This window comes from Narcine bancroftii, chromosome 4 (genome assembly GCF_036971445.1).
Source record: "Narcine bancroftii isolate sNarBan1 chromosome 4, sNarBan1.hap1, whole genome shotgun sequence".
In the NCBI taxonomy this organism is placed as follows: domain Eukaryota; kingdom Metazoa; phylum Chordata; class Chondrichthyes; order Torpediniformes; family Narcinidae; genus Narcine; species Narcine bancroftii.
This window is the reverse complement of record NC_091472.1, coordinates 118,420,951-118,447,127: the sequence shown is the minus strand read 5'-3', so window position 1 is coordinate 118,447,127 and position 26,177 is coordinate 118,420,951. Positions and strand designations below refer to the sequence as shown.

The following is a 26,177-nucleotide window of genomic DNA, read 5'->3' as shown; positions in this document are numbered from 1 at the left end:
TCAACTACAATTCAACATTCAACATCATCCCCACAAAATTGATCAGCAATCTCCAACAAGCTCCAACTCGCTGATCCTGGATTAACTCACCTCTAGATCACAATCAAGGAGGATTGGTAAGAACATATCCTTCATCTGTACCAGAGCACCACAAGGGTGCATTCTCCTGCTCTACTCCCTTTACAGCTATGACAGTGTGGCTCAGTACAACAATACTATCTACAAATTACCTGGCAATTTTATACAAAATTGTTGTATAAAAAAATGGGCGATGAATCATCTTACAGGAGGGAGATTGACCTAACACACTTAATTTCTTCGTGAAGAAAGAACATAAGCGCCTCTACTTCCTCAGGAGTTTGTGGAGGTTTGGTAGGTACAGGCAAAGTACTGGAAGGATACACTAGACTGAAGAACTTTTTATACTGCTGTGGACATAATGGTTTGAATGGCTTTCTGTGATTTTCTATAATTTGTTGTACGCATGAGGTGGAAAGTGGACAAAGAACATTTGCCATAGATTTCAGATTTATTGTCAGAGGACATACAACTCTGAGATTCTTCTTTCTGTGAGTGCAGCAGAATTACCACTTATTGCTAGTGTAAAAAATATACACAGCATATACATCTAAATAAATAAAGAACTGTAAACAGATAATGAATGGAAATGAACTGTGCAATACAGAGAGAATTTAAAAATCAATAATGAGTGCAAGAAGAGTCCTGAAATGAGTCCCTTGTTGAGTTTGTTGTGGAGGAGTCTGATGATGGAGGGGTAGCAGCTGTTCCTGAATCTGGTGGTGCCAAGTTTTGTGGCACCTATACCTCTTTCCAGATGGCAGCAGCAAGAACAAGAGTGTGTGCTCGGTGGTGTGGATCCTTGATGATTGCTGCTGCTCTCCAATGGCAGTGTTCCTTGTAGATGTTCTCAGTCGTGAGGAGAGTTTTGCCTGTGATGTCCTGGTCTTTTGGAGGGCTTTATGCTTAGTGGTATTGGTATTCCCATACCAGACAATAATTCAGCCAGTCATCACATTTTCCACGACACATCTGAAGTAATTTGCCAAGGTTTCGGTGCTGATGAGCTTTATTCACGATGCTATTGGTGTGTTGGGCTCAAGAAAGATCCTCAAGATAGTGCTTGTCCTCTCCACCTCTGATCCCCCAATGATTGTAAACCTCTGCCTTTCCCTTTTGAAGTTGACAATCATCTCCTTATTTTATTGACATAGAGTGCAGGGTTGTTGTTGGTGCACCATTCATCCAAGTTTTCAATCTTCCTCCGATATGCCGACTCACCCTCGTTCTTTATACAGCCCATTACCATGTTATTGTCAGGAAATTTGTAAATGCTGTTACTGTCATACCTAGCCACACAGTCGTAGCCGTAAAGTGAGTAGAGCAGGGGGCTAAGATCACAGCCCATTGGTTCACCGGTACTGATGGAGATTGTGGAGGAGGTGTTCTAATCCTCACTGATTGTGGTCTGCAGGTGAAGAAATCAAGAATGCAAATACACAGAGGGGTGTTGAGTCTCAGGACTTGGAGTTTGCTGATCAGTTTTGAGAGGACGATGGTGTTAAATGTGGAACTGTGGTTGATAAAGAGCATCCTGTTGTATGCATCTCTAGGTTCAAGTCATCATCAGGTTCAAATAGTTATATTTAAAGTATGCATTTTCAGAGTATGGAATGTAAGCAACTAAAGTGGCATGGTATCAGGATGTACACAATGTATGCATTACCTAGGAAGAAATGATGCTTGAACTTCAGTGTAATCCTGTAATGCAGCAATAAGCAAGGACTTTAATGTGAATCACCTCAGTAATGCTGAAATATGTCAATCATCTGACAATGGAGAAGTGATGAATCCATTGGTACTGCTGGGAATCCTCAAACTATGTCTATATGGTTTTGGTTTGATGTCACAAAGCTCATTTGATGTCCCTGATTTTGGAGAAATCGCTTCTGAATAAACTTGAATCTATTAGTCATTACCATGGCTGAGCCAAAACTGGTTTGCGAAGAACATTTTTACTTCAAAGTACTTTTTCATTATTTTTATTTATTGTAAACAATAAGCATGCATTTTAAGTTAAAGATCCTCTTGCAATGAGATTCTTGAAGGTTGTAACGTTTTTAATCTAAGTTCATTTTTAATGGCTGACGGCCTTAAATATTTTAATATTAACATGGCCAAACCTCTCAGTCTAATAGAAGATTAAGATTTTCATTTTCAATGTTCGGTGCCATATCTGAGTACAAATAGCATAAAAATTAATTCAGTGCAAGTAGCAGGTTGTTGATGAGGAATGCAAGCATGGGATGAAGAGGAAGAGTTAAGTGCATGACAGAACAAAAAAACATGAATAAAGTATCCTAAAAGTGGCAGCCTCATTCTGTCTATTCTAATTAACAGAATTACTCATGCAAATTAAAAATAAATTGGACACAAAGTGGTGCTTTAAAATTTAATATTGCACGGAAGCTGGATTTCTGACTGCATATGAGTATCATTTTCTTTTTAAGAACTCCCTTGGAATTCTCGTCGGGAGACTGTCATCTTTTCTGGTGGGTGTTTTTTTTGAGGGGGGGGAATAAAGACTGAGTAATTCCTTTTGGGCAAATGGATGGTGCATCAGCATTTCTACCCTTTTGTGCAATTGAGTTATCAACCAATGAACTTCAGACCCTTGCAAAGGGCTGAAGCTGAGGGGATGATGAAAACAAAAACCTAAACAAGATAAAATTCTTCTGTGAAAGGAAGGATGAGAAATTAAATCATGTTATATTCTTTGCTGTATGCAATTCCTTTGTTATAAAGAAATGAGGAAATCACCTTGTGAAATGCTCTATGTAGAGATAACAGAGAAGATTAAAATGTAATGGAGCCAATAAAATTGTGAAAATAAACTAAATGTGGAAAAACTTGCTGACAGGAGGGGCAGTAACCAGGGTTCATGGATATATTGAGGAAGAACAACCAATGTACTTGTAACTGAATTGTGCTAAATAGGTTCATATTTTGGTTTTGTTTAACTAACATTTGCCTCGATTCACTCCATATTTTCAGTCATAAAACATTAGCTCACAAAATCACAGCTACAAGGCACTGACATTTTTGAAGTCTTTAAGTTTCAAATTGAATAAATTCATATAGCTTCAGAATAAATTCCTTCAGTTGTATCAAACACAAATGTACTTAAAAAGAGTGAAGCCAAATAGAAAAAGAATATTGTATGCCAGTTATACTTCTACACCCATTTTTTTCCCTCATATTAGAATCTGAAATTACAAGGATCTTAGAAATAGAGAATTTTGTGTTTGAGCATTCTCATTTTCTTAAATGTGGATTGTGGGTTGTTTTTGTTAGTCGATAATAATTCAGGCGTGACCTAAATGAAGATTGGTCAAAATCCATTGATTGAGATTGTTACTGCCAGACATATGCTGGTGCAATAATAATTTCTTGCATCAGCTATACCTCACATCAATAAAGTTACACAATTCAAAGCCAGAAATCTCGAACATGTGCTTTAGGTGCTGTGTGGAGGTAGGAACCTTTGTCCACTCCACTTGGCTCTGTACAAGTGTGAGATCCTTCTGGGAAGACCTGGGGGACACTCTTTAAAAAAAATTACAACGGTGGACTTTCCACAGAATCCGGAGTTGTACCTTCTAGGGGGCATTGGAGAAGTAGTTTAGACTGTCCAAACACCAAATTCAGTTTGTGAAGTTGCCTTGTCAGTAGCCAGGAAGTATATAGCAGTTACGTGGAAGTCCGACTCCCAGCTAAACATTGCACAATGGAATATGGAAATATAATGTTGCATTCCCTGGAGAAAATCACCTACAATTTGCGGAAGAGATATGACACATTCGTTGAGGTGTGGTGACAGTATCTGAGGCACATAGGTGCACAGATATAATTTACCCTCTCTTCTTTCCCCCCCCCCCACCCCCAGTAAGAGGGAAAAAAAATCTGTCCCAGCAGGTAAAGGATTAAGAATATGAAATGAAGGATGTGATGCAGACGACATGTTTTTGCCTCTACCTATTTTTAGGTCCTCTAGGTTCAAGGAGGATTGTTTTCTTTGTTGGTATTTAGGTGGTTTTTGTATGTCTGTATTTTTATATTTTGGTATGTGTATAATTTAAGGGATAGGGAGGGTATAAGGAGGGGGAAATAAAGACTGTAAATCATATTATTTGGAAAGAGAGTGTAAATTCTGTTTATTGGATTTGCATGAGTCTGAAAAATCAAAAATAAAATATTTAAAAAAAAATACATGGATTGAATGGAATCCTATTGTTACAATACTGAGCAAAAATTACTTTTTTGTTAATCTGTCATGTATCATTTGGAATAGGCAGATGTGCCTTTCAATTAGAAAGTATCTTGGAGAGAAAGGGAGACGATGACTTGTACTTGCATGGTGGTTTTTGGATCTTTTATCGCTTTACTGGAAGTGGGGAAGGAGAATGATGAAAGATTTGAAAACGTTAAAATCTGCTTCTAACAAAAAGGACTGCTTTAAGTGGAACCAAGTCAAATTCAACCTGATGGGGTGTGGTCCAGGTGGTTAGCAGTAGTGTATTGTGAATTGTAAACAGCGTCTTCATTGTTGGGGTCTTTCATGGCTTGGTTCAGCATCATGCTGAAGAAGATTGAAAAGAGGGTTGGTGCGAGAACACAGCCTTGCTTCACGCCATTGTTAATGGAGAAGGGTTCAGAGAGCTCATTGCTGTATCTGACCCGACCTTGTTGGTTTTCGTGCAGTTGGATAATCATGTTGAGGAACTTTGGGGGACATCCGATGCGCTCTAGTATTTGCCAAAGCCCTTTCCTGCTCACGGTGTTGAAGGCTTTGGTGAGGTCAACAAAGGTGATGTAGAGTCCTTTGTTTTGTTCTCTGCACTTTTCTTGGATCCGGTACCGCACGGATGGCAGTCTCTTCAATCTGAGGCGCCTGCAAGCTCACACCAAGACACAAGAGAAACTTGTCCGTGAACTACTCTTTGCAGACGATGCCGCTTTAGTTGCCCATTCAGAGCCAGCTCTTCAGCGCTTGACGTCCTGCTTTGCGGAAACTGCCAAAATGTTTGGCCTGGAAGTCAGCCTGAAGAAAACTGAGGTCCTCCATCAGCCAGCTCCCCACCATGATTACCAGCCCCCCCACATCTCCATCGGGCACACAAAACTCAAAACGGTCAACCAGTTTACCTATCTCGGCTGCACCATTTCATCAGATGCAAGGATCGACAATGAGATAGACAACAGACTCGCCAAGGCAAATAGCGCCTTTGGAAGACTACACAAAAGAGTCTGGAAAAACAACCAACTGAAAAACCTCACAAAGATAAGCGTATACAGAGCCGTTGTCATACCCACACTCCTGTTCGGCTCCGAATCATGGGTCCTCTACCGGCACCACCTACGGCTCCTAGAACGCTTCCACCAGCGTTGTCTCCGCTCCATCCTCAACATCCATTGGAGCGCTTACATCCCTAACGTCGAAGTACTCGAGATGGCAGAGGTCGACAGCATCGAGTCCACGCTGCTGAATATCCAGCTGCGCTGGATGGGTCACGTCTCCAGAATGGAGGACCATCGCTTTCCCAAGATCGTGTTATATGGCGAGCTCTCCACTGGCCACCGTGACAGAGGTGCACCAAAGAAAAGGTACAAGGACTGCCTAAAGAAATCTCTTGGTGCCTGCCACATTGACCACCGCCAGTGGGCTGATAACGCCTCAAACCGTGCATCTTGGCGCCTCACAGTTTGGCGGGCAGCAACCTCCTTTGAAAAAGACCGCAGAGCCCACCTCACTGACAAAAGGCAAAGGAGGAAAAACCCAACACCCAACCCCAACCAACCAATTTTCCCCTGCAACCGCTGCAATCGTGTCTGCCTGTCCCGCATCGGACTTGTCAGCCACAAACGAGCCTGCAGCTGACGTGGACTTTTTACCCTCTCCATAAATCTTCGTCCGCGAAGCCAAGCCAAAGAAGAAGATTGTGAATTCAAAGTAGATTAAGTTACATTTGAAAATAAATAATTTGTATTCAGTTTATTTAGATCCATTCAACTTTTTTTCAATTACTGATAATATTATGATGTTTGGAATTGACTCTTACCCGTCTAAATTGATGTGTTCAAGCCCACTTTTTGTTATGAGTAGTTTAGGTACACAGCAAAAGAGAGGTCACACACCTTCAATCTGTGCTCCCGTTCATTTGCATGATTCTCAAGTTGCACAAACCAGCAGATGTTGGTAAAAACACGAAGCTGGAGAAATTCAGCAGGCTGAGCAGTGTCCTTGATGAAGAAATGGATGCCTGATGACATTTTTCCATACCTCAATGAAGGGCTCTAGCCCGAAACGTCAGTTATGTATTTTTACCTTTGCTACATCAAGGACACTGCTTGACCTGCTGAGTTTCTCCAGCTTTGTGTTTTTACTTCAATCACAGTGTCTGTAACTTTTTGTGTTTTACAGCAGATGTTGGTACTTAGTCACCAGATGCTTAACCAACTAAAGGGCGGCATTTAACAAGTCAAGGGGTTATTAAACCTGAGAATGAACAAATTCAAATGCTTGGCACGTATTACCTAAGTGTGGCTCTCTCTCTTATTTCAAAACATGTTGGTGGGTGGCTAGTTTCTCAACCATTGTCCAATGCTCAAAATCGCTGATGTTTAGTTTAACATCTGTTGTGCTTCGAGCTATATTTTATCCAGTGAATCATTCAGACTTCAGCAATCAAGCCAGATTTTTGGCTGCGGAAAGAATAGACCCATTGTGGAATGAGTTAAATGAGACATGTGTTCAAATTTCATGGTTCTTAATGTTTTCTTCTGTGTTGGTTTTTTTTTCTTAGAGATACTGATTTCACCATTTCTGAATGCTATTAAGTGGCTTTTGAAGATTGACTTGTTTTTATGATGACTACTAGATTTATTATGTATTCAGGATATATAAAATCGTAGCATCACCCATTTAGAAAGAAATCATTTGACCAACCATGCCTTTGCCAACCTTTTGAAAGAGCTGTGTAATTAGTCTCAGTCTTTCCTGATAGCCAAATATCAGTGTGACAGCTACTAGGATAAGTGCAAGGAACTCTCTTGATAGGACAAACTTCTCCCAGGAATTAGCCTGTTAAATCTCTCATTTAGACTGCCTCCAATGCTTACTATATCATTTTTTCGGTATGAGAGGAAGGTTGGAGAGAAAAGCAAGGCTGGGAGCAAGTAAAAGAAAGGTAGAAATAGGGGTTATCCTAAAATTGGAAAATTAATTGTTCATGCCTTTTGAGTTTAAGGCTGTCCAGGAGGAATATAATGTCCTGTTCCTCTACTTTACATTAGCCTCACCCTGTCAATGAATGAGGTCAAGCGCAGACCTTCTGTATAGGAATTGTGAGGGGAATTCAAGTAGCTAGTTGCCAGGAGTTCTATCTTGGACCTACATTTGCTTAGTTAGGTCTGTTTGGTCTCACTGCCGTTGAGAATGCCACATCATTGATTTATTTGCCTATCTTCTTTAATACCCAAGAGTGCAGGTTTTCTCTTTCTCACATAATCTCTTCTTTGGAAAGACAATTGGCAGTGTTACGTGGAGAATTGAGGAAACTTAATTTGCTACAGAGCAATGTAATGATAACTGAGCATTCCTCAGCATTGTACAAGAATTATTTCCTGTTCCCATTCCTCATGTGTACACAGGAACTATCCTTTTTCCTGGAATGGATGTTTTAACTTTTCCTATATAATTCTTGGTTCTGTGGTGTATAATATTGGATAGAAGTGTTAATGGATTTTTTATGTCAAAACATATTTGTAAATTAATTAAATCTCTCTATGCCATCTGGTGTTCCAATGCAAGATCTGAAACATTTGAAGTAAAATCCAAAGTGCAATATATGTATTGTAGTTGTTTGGTCAATGATGTTGCATCTAATGTAATGGTGCTTGCTTAGAACACATGAATTGAGTCAGAGTTACATCACTGAACAAGGACATTCAGCCCAACCACTCAATATCAATGCTTATAATCCACTTAGATTCATAGAACACTACACCACAGAAACAGTCCCCTTCATCCCTTCTCGTCTGTGCCAAACCATTTTTTTTTAACCTAGTGCCTAGTCCCACTGACCTGCATCCAGTCCATAGCCCTCCATACCTCTCCCATTCATGTACTTATCCAAATTCTTTTTAAATGCTAAAATTGAGCCCACATTCACCACTCCCACCACAATCTGTGTGAAGAAGTTCCCCCTCACGTTCCCTTAAAATTTTCTCCTTTCACTCTTAACCCATGTCCTCTGGTCTGTATTTCACCTATCCTCAGTGGAAAATACCTATCTACTTTTACTCTGTCTATCCTCCTCATAATTTTAAATACCTCAATCAAGACTTCCTTCATTCTTCTACGCTCAGGGAATAAAGTCCTAACCTGCTTAACCTTTTTCTGTAACTCAGTTCCTGAAGTCCAGGCAACATCCTAGTAAATCCTCTCTGTACTCTTTCTATCTTATTGATATCTTTCCTGTAGTTAGGTGACCAAAACTGCACACAATAAACAAATTTGCCTTACACAACTTTACCATAATATCCCAGCACCCATATTCAATACCTTGATTTATGAAAGCCAATATGCCAAAAGTTCTCATAACAACCCTATCCACCTGTAACGCCACTTTCGAGGAATTATGTATCTGTATTCCCAGATCCCACTGTTCTACCACTCTCCTCAGTGCCCTACCATTCACGGTGTATGTTCTTGCTTGGTTAATCCTTCCAAAATGAAGCACTTCACACTTGTCTGCATTAAATTCCGTCTGCCATTTTTCAGCCCATTTTTCCAGCTGGTGCAGATCCCTCTGCAAGCTTTGAAAGCCTTCTTTGCTGTCCAGAATGCCTCCAATCGTAGTGTCATCTGCAAGCTTGCTGATCCAATTTACCACATTATCTTCCAGATCAATGATATAGCTGACAAACAACAATGGTCCCAGCCTTGATCCCTGAGGCACACCACTAGTCACAGGTCTCCAGCCTTGAGCCTCTTTTTTTTAATCTCAACATGATCCTCTATTCCAGGGGTGTCAAACTCAAATTCACAGAGGGCCAAAATTAAAAACTTGGACTAAGTCGAGGGCCAAACTAAATATTTATTGAAAATTTTCAACAACATCTGCATGTTTTCTCTTCTTTCAACATATGTAATGTTAAACTTTTTCTTACTAAAATAAATGTTTAATAATAGTTTTGGATAAACTCTTTTCAGAAGCATTAACAAATGAGATATAAAATACTCAATAAATAATATTTCTCTATAGAGGATTTGTCAAATGTTGCTAGTGTGCTGTCGAATAGTAAAATCTGAGGGCTATTGAGAATGTGGGAGAATAACATGATTCCAGAAACAATCAAATGGGTGACTGATTGTGGGCATGAACTCTAGCAGGGTTATTTGCCATGCCCTTTTTCCATTGGTACAGATATCCTTTGATTTACACACTTTTCAAGTTTTATGCCTAATGAGCTTGTATCCAGGTGCAGGACCATTTTTAACCAGGAATATATTTATCACTGTGACATGAAACTATTGGAAGATCGTTTTATCCTGAGATTAAAGTTCATAATACTTACTCAGGCCTGTGTGCGGGAGGGCGGGGTTTGCGGGCGATCGGGTTGGACAACGACAGTGCGGGAGCATCGGCTCTCGCTGCAGGGCGGCATCTCGGCGGATCAGCGGCCCCGTCACCGTGAGTCGCGGGTCGGCCTGCGGCTGGGAGGGGGAGTGGGCAACGGTCCTGGCGAGGTCAGGCCCCCCCTGAGTTTCTGCCGGACCCCCCTTGATCTGCTGAGTTTCTGCCAGACCCCCCTTGACCTGCTGAGTTTCTCCCGGACCCCCCTTGACCTGCTGAGTTTCTGCCGGACCCCCCTTGACCTGCTGAGTTTCTGCCGGACCCCCCTTGACCTGCTGAGTTTCTCCCGGACCTCCCTTGACCTGAGTTTCTCCTGGACCCCCCCTTGACCTGCTGAGTTTCTCCCGGACCCCCTCCCCTTGACCTTCCGAGTTTCTCCCGGACCCCTCCCCCTTGACCTGCTGAGTTTCTCCCGGATCCCCCTTTGACCTGCTGAGTTTCTCCCGGACCCCCTTTGACCTGCTGAGTTTCTCCCTTCTGGTGTTTTTACGAGAACCACAGACTTTTGCTCATACATTGATGAGGGGGATCAAGGGCCAAACATTGTCAGGTACCTCTCTGCTAGATAAAGGATACGGTTTAACCCGCTGAGTTTCTCCAGTGTTGGGTTTTCACGAGGTAGAGTCAAAGGGCCGAAGGGCCTGTTTCTGATCTGTAATGTTCTACGGACCCTGCTCTTCTTTCCGTGCCGGTGTGCCAGGACCTTTCCAGGGCAGTCTCCGCGCTCAGGACCACGCTGGGATTCTGGTCAGCGGTGGAGGAGCAGGTGAGCGCGGCTAATCCAGATCCAGCCCACGCCACTCCCGAGATTGGTGGGGGTTTCCACCCTACCTGCCCGACCACCCTCGCTCTCCACGTGTACTCCGGGCACCCGCCGCTGGTCCGGTGGGAAGGCACAGGGCGGCTGGCGCCCCCATCGCCTGGCGGGGAGCCCCAATCTTCCCTCCGGCATCCCGACTCCATCTGCAGCTCGAAGAAACGCTGTGCCACTGGGGTTCCGGGCGCTGGGAAGCGGCCTTGGCTTCCCCTGACACTGGCCAGGTCGCGCTGCAGTGGGGGGGGGGGGGGGCGGGGGGACACAACAGCGTGTTTATAAAACCACCCACCACTACTTTTCAATGACCAGGATTTTTCTCTCTCTCTCTCACCCTGGGACACAGCGGTTACTGTGCATGCGCTATACTGGCGCGGCGGCCAGCGGGCCACCTCTAATACACTTTTGATATGATCTTGTGGGCCAAATATTGGCCCGCGAGCCAGAGTTTGACATGTGTGCTCTATTCCTTTTTTCTTGATGTGTTTATTTGATTTCCCCTTAAAATCTCTGTAAATTATTAATAGTTGCAGGTTCAAATTTTTAGTACTTTTAAAATAAAAAGTTCCTTTACAAATCCACACCTTAAGTCATAACCTAGATATACTGTTCAATCTGTGGCAAAAATAATTTGCTATTTGATTAGCTGTATTAGTGGGCATTTTAATTTGACTACTTTGACTGTCCAACAGAATTTAATTATATAGTGTTAATCATCCCCAGTTTAAATAATTATTCCAATTGGAGGCCTTTTATAATCGTGTCAAATGTGTATTTACTTGGTCTATATTGTCTATGTATTAGGACACTGGTTTAGATCAACAATCCATTTTGTTAAAACAGTTCAAAATATTTGTAGACTAGCAGGTTTATAAAGCAACAAAGCTGATATTGTTGAGAACATTCCCTTGTCTTTCAGAATAATTATGAGATCTTTTCATCCATCTTAAGCTGTCTTAAGAATAGTGCATCTCTCCCTTGCTGAAACATCAAATCTAGATATCAAGCCTTCGAATGGAGAACGTGGCTTCATTATAATATATTTCTTTTACAGAGCACAGTGATATTTATAATCCATGTCACCAGTAAACCCTCTTGAAATTTTAAGTATTCTTAACTCATAATAGTTTGCATTTATATTGATTGTTTTTTTTTTAAATTTTTTTATTTTTCACACCATAAATCACATTAGCCATGATATACACTATTTCTTTTTCACACATATACAGTGACTTTTTCTCCCCCCCCTTTCCTCCCAAACCACCCCCCCACCCCCCCCCCCTCTCATCCATTTTAGGTATACAATCTAGGTTGCATTAAGCCAGTCAGACAATGTTGTCATTCAACAAAATTACACCAGAAATTCTACTGAGTCTTTTCTTTCCTTCTCCTTCCATCAACTTAGGTAATGTTTGTCCCCGGTAGGTTTTCGCTATTGTATTTAATGTAAGGCTCCTATACTTGTTCGAATATTTCAATATTATTTCTTAACCAATATGTTATTTTTTCTAATGGAATACATTTATTCATTTAAATTTGGTAGTTTCTTCCTTTTAATTTGGTTATGTATTCCATTAATATTTAAAGACATATAGTTCAGCGTAGCCCTTTTATATTTTGTTTATCTTCTCTTTCCGTTTTTCCATCATTACCTTTCCTCCTTTTCCATTTCTGTTTTCTTATTTTCAACTCTTTATAAGACAACATTCCTACAACATCCAACATTTTCCTTATTCTCCTATTTCTATCTTATTTATCCCCAATCTCCCCTTCACCTCCTGAGTTGTCCTTTATCCCTTGTCGGACAACCACATCTCCCCTCTCCATTTGGATTTGCGAATCCACTCGCAAGCGTCAACTGATTTTGCAATGACCGCTATTTCCCCCCACCCCGCCTCCCCCAGAAAAGATTTCACTTTTCATATGTCACAAAGGTCACTCTTTTAATTTCCTCCTTATTCTCTCTATTCCATTACCTTCCCTTATTAATTCTTGTCTATACTATCTATATTTTCCTCTAAGTACAGATACATTCATGTATGCTCATTGTCTCTATTCCCTCTTATACCTCTTTACCCGCATACATATCAATCGTGATCATTTTTACTCTCATTACCCGTCTTCATCCCTCAGTCTATTTTTGTCTTTACCCACATACATATCAATCGTGATCATTTTAACTCTCATTACCCCTCTTCCTCCCTCAGTCTATTTTTGTAATTGTTCTGCAAATTTTCGTGCTTCTTCTGGATCCGAGAATAGTCTGTTTTGTTGTCCTGGAATAAATATTTTCAATACCGCTGGATGCTTTAGTATAAATTTATACCCTTTCTTCCATAAAATCGCCTTTGCTGTATTGAACTCTTTTCTCTTCTTTAGGAGTTCAAAACTTATATCTGGATAAATGAAGATTTTTTGCCCTTTATACTCCAGTGGTTTGTTGCCCTCTCTTACTTTTTCCATTGTCTTCTCCAGTACCTTTTCTCTTGTAGTATATCTTAGGAATTTTACTACAATAGATCTTGGTTTTTGTTGTGGTTGTGGTTTAGAGGCCAATACTCTATGTGCCCTTTCTATTTCCAATTCTTGCTGTAGTTCTGGACATCCTAGGGTCTTAGGGATCCACTCTTTTATAAACTCCCTCATATTCTTGCCTTCTTCATCTTCCTTAAGGCCCACTATCTTTATGTTATTTCTTCTGTTATGGTTTTCCATTGTATCTATTTTTTGAGCTAGTAGTTCTTGTGTCTCTTTAGTTTTTTTATTAGATTTCTCCAATTTCTTTTTTAAGTCTTCTACCTCCATTTCTGCTGCTACTGCCCGCTCTTCCATCTTGTCCATTTTCTTTCCCATTTCTGTTAAGGTCATCTCTATTTTATTTATTTTCTCTTCTGTGTTGTTTATTCTTTTTCTTAAATCCTTAAATTCCTGTGTTTGCCATTCTTTAAATGACTCCATGTATCCTTTAATAAGAGCAAGTATATCCTTTACCTTGCCTTTCTTTTCTTCTTCTATTTCACCATACTCTTCCTCTTCTTCTTCCTCTGGGTTGGCCATCTGTTGTTTCTTTGTTGCCCTTTCCTCCTCTTCTTTCTTGTTTCTATTGTCTTCTGTGGTCTCTTCTTGCTGCAGGTGTTCTGCAGCTGTCGTTGCCGGCTGTGGAGATCGACTCCCCAGCTGGTCCCCCCTCCCGTCGGTGTGTTTTTTTTCATTCGCATCGCGCATGCGCGGTTGCGCACTTTTACTCGGCTCTGCGAGCCATTTTTGTAGTCCATTATTTACCGACCTGAGGGAGCGGGTTTCTCTCTCCGCAGCGGGCCTCTTCGGACAGGTAAGGCCTTCACCTTTTTCCTCCTTTGTCTTCTCTTCCTCTCTTCTTACCGTTGCTTTCGATTTTTCTTTTTTTGTCGCCATCTTCTTTCCACCTTTATACTCACTTTTCCGTAACTTTTATTTCTGTGCCTTTGTGTTTTCTCTTGTTTTTCCCGACTTTTCTGGAGAGGGCTGGAGTTCACCGTCCGGCCACTACTCCATCACGTGACTCCTCCCATTTATATTGATTGTTTAGGGAATTTTAGGAAGTCTTGTTATTTGAGGTCAGAAAAGACCATTTCTGCCAAACCCTACCTGCAACCATAATATTATCCTTATCCATATTGCACCCACAAAGGCTAACAAGTCAGCACCCACCATAGCTCTCTGTAGCTGAGAATTATTTTTACCAAAATTTAATTGACTGGGTTGAAGATCTGTGTGGGGTTTACATATTTCCAATGTATCTTGTGGCATGCTTCACTTTCCCTCAACAGCCCAAAGATGTGCTGGTAATGAGATTAATTGGTACAGAAGGGTGAAAAGAGGATTGGGGATGTGTAGGAAGGTTGCTTGAGTGAATCTTTTTTTCTTTCTTTGGCTTGGCTTCGCAGACGAAGATTTATGGAGGGGGTAAATGTCCACGTCAGCTGCAGGCTCGATTGTGGCTGACAAGTCCGATGCGGGACAGGCAGACACGGTTGCAGCGGTTGCAGGGGAAAATTGGTGGGTTGGGGTTGGGTGTTGGGTTTTTCCTCCTTTGTCTTTTGTCAGTGAGGTGGGCTCTGCGGTTTTCTTCAAAGGAGGTTGCTGCCTGCCGAACTGTGAGGCGCCAAGATGCACGGTTTAAGGCGATATCAACCCACTGGCGGTGGTCAATGTGACAGGCACCAAGAGATTTCTTTAGGCAGTCCTTGTACCTCTTCTTTGGTGCACCTCTGTCACGGTGGCCAGTGGAGAGCTCGCCATATAACACGATCTTGGGAAGGCGATGGTCCTCCATTCTGGAGACGTGACCCACCCAGCGCAGCTGGATCTTCAGCAGCGTGGACTCGATGCTGTCGGCCTCTGCCATCTCGAGTACTTCGATGTTAGGGATGAAGGCGCTCCATTGAATGTTGAGGATGGAGCGGAGACAACGCTGGTGGAAGCGTTCTAGGAGCCGTAGGTGATGCCGGTAGAGGACCCATGATTCGGAGCCGAAGAGGAGTGTGGGTATGACAACGGCTCTGTATACGCTAATCTTTGTGAGGTTTTTCAGTTGGTTGTTTTTCCAGACTCTTTTGTGTAGTCTTCCAAAGGCGCTATTTGCCTTGGCGAGTCTGTGTCTATCTCGTTGTCGATCCTTGCATCTGATGAAATGGTGCAACCGAGATAGGTAAACTGGTTGACCGTTTTGAGTTTTGTGTGCCCGATGGAGATGTGGGGGGGCTGGTAGTCTTGGTGGGGAGCTGGCTGATGGAGGACCTCTGTTTTCTTCAGGCTGACTTCCAGGCCAAACATTTTGGCAGTTTCCGCAAAACAGGACGTCAAGCGCTGAAGAGCTGGCTCTGAATGGGCAACTAAAGCGGCATCGTCTGCAAAGAGTAGTTCACGGACAAGTTTCTCTTGTGTCTTGGTGTGAGTTTGCAGGTGCCTCAGATTGAAAAGACTGCCATCCGTGCGGTACAGGATGTAAACGGCGAATACAATACTGGGAAATAAGTGGGGAATATGAGTGAAGGCTTTGCTCTGAAAACTGACATAAACTTGGGCCGAATACACTCCTATTTCAAAAGGAAATGTAAACTCCACAGATTTGAAGAAATTTCTCCTTGGTCTGCCTTATCATAGGACTATGCCCCTCCCTCTGTACTCACCAGAACATCTCCACAGCCACTCTGAGAAGTTCCATTAGAATCTTGCTCGTCTCTATGAGATCATCTCTCATTCATTGAACCAGGGAATGAATTCATTCTGCACTATTGTAGCACTATCATTGCCTCGTCAATCTATGACCCAATGTAGTCAAAATTTGTTACACTGTTGACAAAGCAAATGGATACTTCATGAAATAAGGTGATTTAAAACTGTAATTGTCACTTGTATTCCAACCCCCTTGCTGCTGAGCTTCCTAATTTCATGCTTTGTCTTTAAATTAACAACAGATTAATATCTGAAAATAATAAATCTCTGATTTGAATGATGTTTGTTGTTCAACATTTACATTAACCAAAAAGATTTAAACATTCCAAGTTATTTTTGATAGCCCTCTCAGCAACAACAATTGACGACTGTAAGCTTTTAAAAAAATTGTTTCTTTGCATGTCATTGTCATGTATCATTACTTCTGGATTACAGCATTTGTAAACAGCAGGCAGCTTCAAGATTATAGTCTTGGCACACTTTTGGTCTTTAAACTTGAGCTACAGAATATATGAAGCTCAGGCAATATAGTACTCGTATTTCATACTCATTATTTTGTTCCCTTTAGATTTCTAAAAAAGTTTTGAGGATAGATTTGTTCCATTTTTCCAGTGGTATATCAGTGTATCAGTAGCTCAGATGTACACAAATGAATCAAAACATTAAATTTCATGATTGCCACTCAAGAATTTGTGGGATGCACCTAAATAATTGGGAAAGATAAAAAGGTTAAAAGTAGCTGATATGTGGTGTGTGAAAAAATGATGAGAGAATCGATGTGTGTTGCAATTAAATTAATCTAGAAATGGAGAAGTAAACTCCTGTGATATTGCTTCAATTTTACACTAGAAAGAGGATTCCACCATGACACAAACCAATCTGGGAGGTATCGGCTCAAGCCAATTGTCACCTGCCGCTTCTCCTTTAGTATTACAACCAGCTGCACTGAAATTTCAGTCATCAGAATTTAAATTGTGCAGCATTCTGTGTGACCCATTCCATTCCAATCCTGCACAGTCTCAATGGCTCTGGAACCAATACATTATAGGGTTTCATGGACAGTGTAACAGTTGTTAAGAGATTGCTCAGATCTTGCAACTTAAAAAGGGGACAAGGTCGCTCGTGAAATCTGTGAAGTTGTGGCACGGAATTGTTTATTCAGTGTGGAGTGTATTGAATGGACAATACCATTGGAATGTGCGCTCCATTACGTGATATTGGTGTTGTTTGTAACCATGCTACTGTATTTATTAAAAGTTCAAGTTTATTTGTGCATGTACCAAGATACAATGAGAGGTTGTTTTGTGAGTTGACCAGGAGACATCTTATATCTTCTTTCTTTGGCTTGGCTTCACGGACGAAGATTTATGAAGGGGGTAAAAGTCCATGTCAGCTGCAGGCTCGTTTGTGGCTGACAAGTCCGATGTGGGACAGGCAGACATGGTTGCAGCGGTTGCAAGGGAAAATTGGTGGGTTGGGGTTGGGTGTTGGGTTTTTCCTCCTTTGCCTTTTGTCAGTGAGGTGGGCTCTGCGGTCTTCTTCAAAGGAAGTTGCTGCCAGCAGAACTGTGATATATAGAAGAAGTAAAACACAGAACAAGAATGCTGAGTTACAGAGGGATCACTTGGTAAGGAGCAAAGGTGACATTATTCTAGTTTTGGGATTCATTCAGGAATCTGACATTGTTAAGAAAGAAACTGCTGATGAATCTAGTGGTGTATGAAACTTCTTCCTGATGGGAATGGGGTAAAGAGTGTGTGGCTGAGGTTGATGAGTCTTTTCATATGTTGGCTGCTTTACCAAGGGAGCAGGAAGTGTAGATGGAATTGATTGAGAAAAGTAGGTAGTTGGGTGAATAATGGACTGAACTACATTCCCACTGCCCTGCAATTTCTTGTTGTCTTTGGTGGAATGATTCCCCATAAACACACAGCGATGCATCCTGATAGGATGTTTTCAGCGGAGCTCCTGCAGAAGTTGTTAAGGGAATGTTTTCTCTTGCTTCATTTTTTTTCTCCTTTAGATACTCACTTTGAACATTGTTTTCCACCAATAGTTTTTTTTAAAAAAGAACATTTGTTAAGCTGCAAACAAGAAAAGGTTTCATTGGTTAAAGAGAAATACTTAACAGGTTCCAGAAGCCTTCCAATTTCTCTGTGTAATAATTATATTGTGCTTTTACTGAACAGAGCTATGACAAAGGACTTTGCAAGAAACAAACCCTGCAATGAACAGTTTGCATTTAATTGACAGTGTTAATCTAGTGAAGGGCCCAGAGGCCCTTCACAGCATTATTATCAGACAAAAGAAGATCAGAAAATGCTAGAAACACTCAGCAGGTCAGGCAATATGTAAAGAAGTAAAGTTAATATTTTACTCTGAGCTTCCTTATCGGAAGACTTCACACTTGTTGAATGTTTCCGGCACTTCCTGCTTTTATTTCAGACATCCATCTGCAATGTTCATCATTCCCATTATCAGATAAAATCTACATCAGACACTCTGAAATAGATATTAGGACAACCAACCAAAACTTAAAAATATGCTCATTTTAATAAATGTCAATGGAAAGAAAAATTGAGAGAATTCAAAGGACTTTGGCAGTTTAAAGCATGGCTGCTTGCAATGGAAACTGGTGGGGTTTTGGGTTGACAAATTCTTTCATAACTCCCAATAATCATATTCTTGGCTTTGGGCCTTCATATTATGAAGATGATCATGAAATATATGGCACTCAAACTTAGTAAATTCTTGAAAATATTTGAATATGTGAGAAAGAAGTTTCAGGCAGATATGGGCTGTTTAAGGGTGGCATGATTGGTGTTACAGCGCCAGTGGTTTGGACCAGGGTTCGATCCCAGGCTGTCTGTAAGGAGTTTGTACTTTCTCCCCATGCCTTTGTGGGTTTTCCCCAAGAGCTCCAGTTTCCTCCTGTTCAAAACATTACAGGAGTTGTCGGTTAATTGGGTGGCATGGGCTCATAGGCCGAGGTGACTTGCTACAGTGCTGTATGTCTAAATTAAAAAGTTTAAGTGAACGGTGGTGGATAAACCAATTAAATACAATGTGAAAATGGGAGGTTGAAAAATATTTAAAAAAAAACTATTATTGGAAAGAGATTGAAAGTTTTTGTTGTTTAGAGAGATCTGGTTGTCCTTGTACATCATTGACCGTCGACATTGGATTACAGCAAGTTATTTCAAAGACATTGGTATTTTGGATTTACTGTAAAATGATTTGAATACAGGAAATATAAAGTGACTTGCCAAATATTTGTTGATCTCTCATAGAAAATGGATACATGACTTCAACCTCAAGGTGCCATTGGTGGGATGGTGCATTGATTTGTCCCTGGTTCAATTGGCCATCCATCCTAAATAGTGATGGAGGTGTAGATGCCCAGGCATCAATTAGCTTATGAGCTCCAACTATTAAATGACCGATTGCATTTCTATTTAGTATTTTTTTTTACTGATGGCTGTTCAGGATGTTCATACATTTTATTTTGTTTATTCCTCTGTTTGTAGCTCAGGAAAAGCATCTGTTGCTTGCAGTATTTGCAGCACTCTGTCCAAATAGTGAATGTTGAACATTGATACATTACTCCAGCAAAAATGACTGTATGGAAACCATGAGTAAAGAGCATTGGTTGATTCCTTTCTTAATCCACTTTTTATGTTCTTAACAACAGGTGTCCTTGGTTAACAAAAGAAATCTCGCCAGCAATTCCAGTCTACAATGGCCTCGTATTTCTCTTTGTTTTGGCAAACTTCAGCATGGCAACGTTTATGGACCCTGGAATATTTCCACGAGGTTGGTATGCTGAGATGACATGACTTCAGTTTGCAAATTTTCTGCACTTTTTAAAGACTAAATAATTAGTGCAGAGTTTATGAAGGTAGTTAGTAAAATAAAATCCCGCTCTAAAATTAACCTGTTTTCATAATGGCATTTATGCTCATGACCAGCAATTGCGTCAATAATGTTAAACAGTTTACTGGGGGGGAAAAGTCAGTCTGGACTTGAGAATGTTTGCTGATATTATGATGATGAGTTTGTCATGCACATAAGTACAATGCACTGAAATTCTTGCTTTCTGCAGCCACAATGTTGTGTGAAGAAACAAGTTTGACAAGTTTGTTAGAGCAATCACCTTGAACACAAGCTGGCTGAACAGTGGTTTTTATTTACATGCGCAGTGGAGTCACAAAAGGGGTTAAAGACTCAATCGCTCACTCAATTATATGATACACTTGCAACCACTCAAGAGATAGAAAGCTTTATAATCAAGTTATAGCATACGATACCTGTTACCCCTTGATATAGTGCAGGCATGACTCTTAACTACTCTAAACTGGGGACAGTGATTTCCAGATACACCATAGACAACTCCAAATCCTTTGTCTGTGCACACTTTACCAATGACTCTCCAGCGCTGCCCATGGTTCACAACCTGGAGTGAAGCTGGGGTTCATCCCAGAAGAGAAAGAGGCAGATGGTCCACACATGGTGGGCTTTATATCGGCTGCAGAGTCCAGCCCAGATATTGATGAGGTCATTATAGGGGCCAAAGACCAGATATGCACTGATATGTGGGTGGTGCTTGATGTTGATTGGCAGGTGAAGTCTTCCGACTAGTTTCCAGCCAGAGAGGTCACATGAGCCTCTACAATCCACACAGTACGTAAACTACACAAATAATCAACAAGTATAAATGAACTTACCACACGAAAGAGAATAAAATAATTGGATAGATAAATATTCACAGTTATAGGTTGTGCAAAAATAATTGTGAGGTTATAATCAGATAGACATTTGTTTGATCGTGGAGTTATGTTCTGGGGGGGGAGGGGGAGGAAGAGGGGAGAGAGAGAGAGAGAGAGAGAGAGGTGGGGGGAGCTGGAGGGAGGAGTGAATGAGGGATCCAGTGAGGGGAGCGAGGGAGCCAAGGGGAGGGGGGAGCAAGGGAGCCAGAGGAGAGAGGGGGAGGGGCGAGGGAGCCAGGGGAGAGAGGGAGAGTGGGAGCCAGGGACATGGGGAGAGAGAGAGGGAGATGGAGGAAGGGAGGTGGGGGAGAGAGAGGAGAGGAAGTGGGGGAAGAGAGGGAGACCAAGGAGAGGAGAGGGTAGGAGGTGGGGGAAAGAGGGAGACCAAGGAGAGGGGAGGGTAGGAGGTGGAGAGGGAGAGTGGGAGGCGTGAGAGAGGGAATGATGGAGGGAGACAGGGACGGTGAGAGGGAGTGACAGAGGGAGGATAGGTGGGAGAGAAGGAATGATGGAAGGGAGGGAGAGAGGGAGCACCCAACAGAATCCAGAGAAGATGATGTTAATGCCATATTGGAAAGAGCCCAGATGGAATGTTATTATTTCCACATTTGTGGGTGGCTTCGGTTTGACAATGCATAAGGCCATGGACAGGCATTGGTTTGGGAATATGGTGTGCAATTCAAAGTTGATCATTGGGAGGTCTGCATAATTTGCAGCAGACAGAGTGAAGGTGCTCAATAAAATGATCCCTCCCCATCTGCATCCAGACTCACCGATGCAGAGGAAGCCACAACAGGAGCACCAGTTGTGGTAGATGACTCCTGCAGATACACAAGTGAAGTGTTGGCTCATTTGGGAGGACTGTTTGGGGCCCTGAATGATGATGAGGGAAGAGGTGTGGGTGCAAGTGCTGCCAATTCATTTTCTCCCAGTGATGCTGCTCGACCTGCTGAGTTCCTCCAGCTGATTGTGTTGCTTGCTGCAAAAGCAGTACAAGGTTTACAGAAATGGGGAAGCATTACAGGGGAACAAATATATTTAGAAATTGCATCTTGGCAAATTTTCAGTGTACATGTACTGATTATGTGATCTCTGGTTGACTTTCAATATTGATTATTTAATAATTTGGATGAATTGCACATCACAGTTTTATTATAATAATTTACATCTCAACAAGATCCTTAATTTGCCTGATTTCTGTCACAAGCTGCATCTATCTTTTGCTTTCCATTAGTTGAATCTTTCATTGTGAATAATGGATGGAATTTGTACTTTGTGAAGGTTCCCTCCCATTCCACCCCCCACCGCCCACAGTGAGTTAAGAGCTCAGAAATGTTGGAAGCAGCTTTATTCGTAATTTTCAAGAAGAACATAATGAATGCTTGAAGGAGATAAAGGCAGCACAGTTGGCTTAACGATTAATGCAATACAGTTACAGTTCCAGCGATTGGGACCGGGATTCAAATCTCACGTTGTCTGTAAGGAGTTTGTACGTTCTCCCTTTGTCTACATGGGTTTTCCCTGGGGCCTCTGGTTGCCTCCCACCCTTTGAAACATGCCAAAGATTGTAGGTTAAATGGACGGCATGGTCTTAAGGGCCAAACTGGCCTGTCACAATGCATGTATTTACAAGGATTTAGATAAAGAGCAATCAGTCAGACCACACTTGGAGTATTGTGTCTGATTGTTATACTATAGTAGGATATAGTAGCCACAGAGAGAATGCAGAAGAGGTTCACCAGGATGTTACCTAGATGAAAGGTTACATGGAAAGCAGACTGGCTGAGCTTATTGTCACTGCAATACAGGAGGCTGAGGGGTGATCTTAAAGAAGTTTATAAAATTGAGCGACTTAAATAGGACAGATAGGCAGAGTCTGTTTGTTCCCCCAAGGTTGGAGAGTCCAGAACTAGAGGGTAGAAGTTCAAAGTGAGGGGGAGAAATTTACAGATCTGAAAATAATTTTTTTCACACACAGGATTGTGAATATCAGTAATAGCATTCTCCGGTCCTTGGTGCAAAAGTACTCAGACAATACACATGCACACAAACAATACATTTTGAAGTCTTGTTTCATCCATACAAATAAATAAATAAATTTTGTTTCATGAATGTGAGTTGTCTCGGATGGTTAGTGTGAGCAATTCCTTTGTTTGTTCAGTATTCTCACTGCCTGTGGGAAGAAGCTGCTCCTCAGCCTGGTGGTGCTGGCTCTGATACCCCTGTATTACTTCCCCCATGGGAGCAGCTGAAAGATATTCTATGCAGGGTGGAAGGGGTCCTCAATGGTTTTGTGCTTCTTCAGACAATGATCCCAGTAGATCACATTGATTGGGGGGAGGGAGACTTCAGTGATCCTATGGATCACTGATCCTATTGTCCTTATGGATTGACCTCCAATCCAGTTCTCTGCAGCAACTGTACCACACTATGATGCAGCCAGCCAGGACACCTTCAGTAGAGTTTCTATAGAACATTGACATAAAGGTGGCTGGTAGCATTGTCCACTTCAGTCTTATCTGGAAGTGCAGTCACTGTTGTGCCTTTCTGACAAGTGAGGAGATGTTGAGGTCCATGATAGGTCACTAGTTAAGTGAACTCCAAGGAACTTGGTGCTTTCCACTCTCTCTACTGCAGAGTTGTTGATACATAGTGGAGGGTGGTCGTTCATGGTCCTCCTGAAGTCCACGATCATCTCCTTCATCTTGTCCATGTTGAGACTCAGGTTGTAACTCTAGCACCATTTCAGGAGATTTTTCACCTCTTCTCTGTAGTGTGACTCAATCGTTGTTGCTGATGAGACCAACTACTGTTGTGTCATCTGCAAACAATGACACTGTTGGAGCTGGAACTGGTGATACAGTTGAGGGTCAGTACTGTGAACAGAGTGGGCTGAGCACTCAACTCTGAGGGACACCAGTGCTCAGTATTGAGGTGCCAAAAGAGGTGTTGAAGGTAAATACAAATCAGTTGGAAGAAGCACTTGGACAGGTACTTGGTTTGGAGAGCTGTGGAAGGATAGAGGCCTAATGCATTTAAATCAGATTGGCATCTGTTGTGAGTGAAGGGAAAGTTCGTTGGGTTCAAACAATAGCAGGTCTGGACACAGGCTGAATGGCAGATATAATCTTTTTTGAAACACAATCTGTCACATCGGACTTTACACTACCAATACCAGTAACTGCTTACACTTGCACAAGCACAGTACAACTTAGTCACATATGTTACGAGCCCAGAGGATTCCACAACCCAGCAGCAATAGATAATTCACCAAGACAATGGTTACTTCAACAAAAGTTGCTTTTAATTTAAACATGAAAACAGAATCACACTTTAACTTCACTATTGACTTAACTAACCTAACCTAACCCCCTTCTAATTCTAAGTGCACGTGTATGTAATGTGTGTGTAAGTTCAGAAAAGTTCTTTGATTTACAGTCCAATCTCACTTCTTATTCAACCAAGTTCACTGGTTGCAGGCAATTCTTAGACTGTGCACAGAATTTAACATTTATAAAGTTCATCAGGCTTTGGTACTTGAAAGATAAATGGTTACCGCTCAGGAAGGTTCTTGTCAGTTTTCAGAGAGAGATTTGTTGTTCACTGGACACCCACAACTGATTCCTTGTAATCACCCACTTCATTATCTTGCCGAAGAAATGCATCAGAGTTCTCCAGATGATAACCTCTTTCTTTCAGGTCACCACAGAGTTCCTTTTTGTTTCCCTTATTTCAAGTGAACATTAGGTAGCCAGTCCTCTTGCATATACCACAAGGGCTTTGACCAGGCTGAACTAAGCAGTTACAACCCGTTTTCCAAATGGAGTGTTTTCCAAATGTGGTTTTTTCACAAGCTTTCCAGCTTATCCTGTTCCAGTTCCTGCTGAGGATGCTGACTGTAAAACTGCAGAACTGAATTCCCTCTCTCTCTAGGCACTTACAGATGGCCAAAATACCCTAATGTAAAGTCACATATTATACCCCTATGTGGCTGTCGGGAGGCCACCTGAAAGCGCAGGAGGCACCTGCGAGGCGCACTTTGTAACCCTCCTCCGGGAGGGATAATCACCAGAGCGCTCAGGTCCTCCCAGACACCTGAATGCAGCCTCCTGAAAGCGGCTGCTAAGGGGATGACAATCAGCTGGCAAGCGCCTGACAGCCACCCTCCCCGCTGCCCCTCCCCGGTGTGGGACATCAGGGCAGGGGTGGCCAGTGTGGGATGTCAGGGCAGTCTGCACTGCCTCCTGTAGGGCACTACAGCAAAGCTGGAGGGATTCCATTTCCCTACCTTCTGGGCACCTTGTTGATCTAACTCTGCTATAATTCCCCATTGGTGTCTCAGGAGAGATGCCATAAGCCAAAGGGTCTCCCCACAACTCCCTTGGTCTCAGGAAATCCTGAATTCTCAAGGAGGGACGCCACGTGATGCCCAATTTTTACCTCTGTGGGTTCATACTGTCACCCTGTCTAACATTCTCCCATGGTTCACCAGTAAACTCGCTAACTTACTAAATCCCGCATTATCATTAATCTACCCAGGAATTCTACTCTCGTGCCTTGAAGTTCCTAGCTGTGGGATCCTTCCTTTTCAAGAGGAAGTATGCATAAACACATACACACGACAGGAAATTCAGACACATCATGAACTCTGTTCACGACACCATTTGTTGTGTGGGAAGGGAAAAATTTGGTGGGTTCAAAGAATAGTGGGTCTGGACACAGGCTGAATGTAGGAACACTTTATTGAAACACTCGTAAGGGGATTGCAACAGGGATAACACACGCAATTAAACACAAAAGTCTGCATACACTGTGGTTGAAGATTAAACACAATGCTTGAAAAACCTAGCAGATCAAACTCTATTTTATATAGCAAAGCTAAAGATACATAACCAACACACACAAGTATTCTCAATCATACAACAGAGTGCAGCGAGTCGCATTAAACTTGATACTACCGATGCTACCAACTGTTCATACAAATTTATCACAACCAAGGAGCATCATACTCTACATGCTGTTCCTTGACTAAAGTAGGCACTTAGTGTACAACAGCTCCAATCCCTATGTAATGTACACCTTACCAGCGACTACTCCAGTGTTGTCCACAGCAGAGATCTTCTCAGGGCTGAAGAGGAAGAGCTACTGCATGTGGTTGACTTTATAGTACTGTAAGCTGGAGGGTCTGGCTCAGGCAATCTCTCCTCATAGGCTAACCCCCTCATTTTGGAATCGACCTGGTGAACCTCTTCTGGACCACCTCCAGAACCAGTATCTCCTTCTTCAAGTAAAAAGATCAGAACTGCGTGAATGCATTACTCCAAATGCAGCCTTATCAGTACTTTTTACAGTTGCATCACAACCTCCCTGCTCCTAAATTCAATCCCTCTAGCAATGAAGGCCAATATTCCATTTGCCTTCTTGATAGCCTGCAGTACATGCAAAGCAACCTTTTGCGATTCATGCACAAGCATTCCCAAATCCCTCTGCATGGCAGCATGCTGCAATTGCTTGCCATTTAAATAATATTCTGATCCTCCATTTTTCCTTCCAAAATGGATAACCTCACCATTTACCAACATTGTGCTCTTTCTGCCAGATCCTTGCCCACTCACTTAACCTCACTTATCTATAGCTCTCTGCAGAGTCTCCATATACTCAGCA

The 26,177-nt window shown here is 42.0% G+C and overlaps 1 protein-coding gene and 1 long non-coding RNA gene across 7 annotated transcripts in view; one reads left to right on the top strand and one right to left on the bottom strand.

Annotated features, from left to right (window-relative positions):
- LOC138761044 (uncharacterized) overlaps positions 1–6,775 on the bottom strand; it is a 36,891-nt gene extending 30,116 nt beyond the window's left edge. For both annotated transcript variants that reach the window (XR_011356086.1, XR_011356085.1), the window contains exon 1: positions 6,613–6,775. This is a non-coding gene — a long non-coding RNA (uncharacterized lncRNA). The remainder of the gene's footprint in view (positions 1–6,612) is intronic.
- zdhhc8b (zinc finger DHHC-type palmitoyltransferase 8b) overlaps positions 1–26,177 on the top strand; it is a 214,474-nt gene that overhangs the window by 154,364 nt on the left and 33,933 nt on the right. For all 5 annotated transcript variants that reach the window (XM_069932571.1, XM_069932567.1, XM_069932569.1 and 2 more), the window contains one exon: positions 19,439–19,560. In XM_069932571.1, the coding sequence (XP_069788672.1) occupies positions 19,439–19,560 (122 nt within the window). The remainder of the gene's footprint in view (positions 1–19,438; positions 19,561–26,177) is intronic.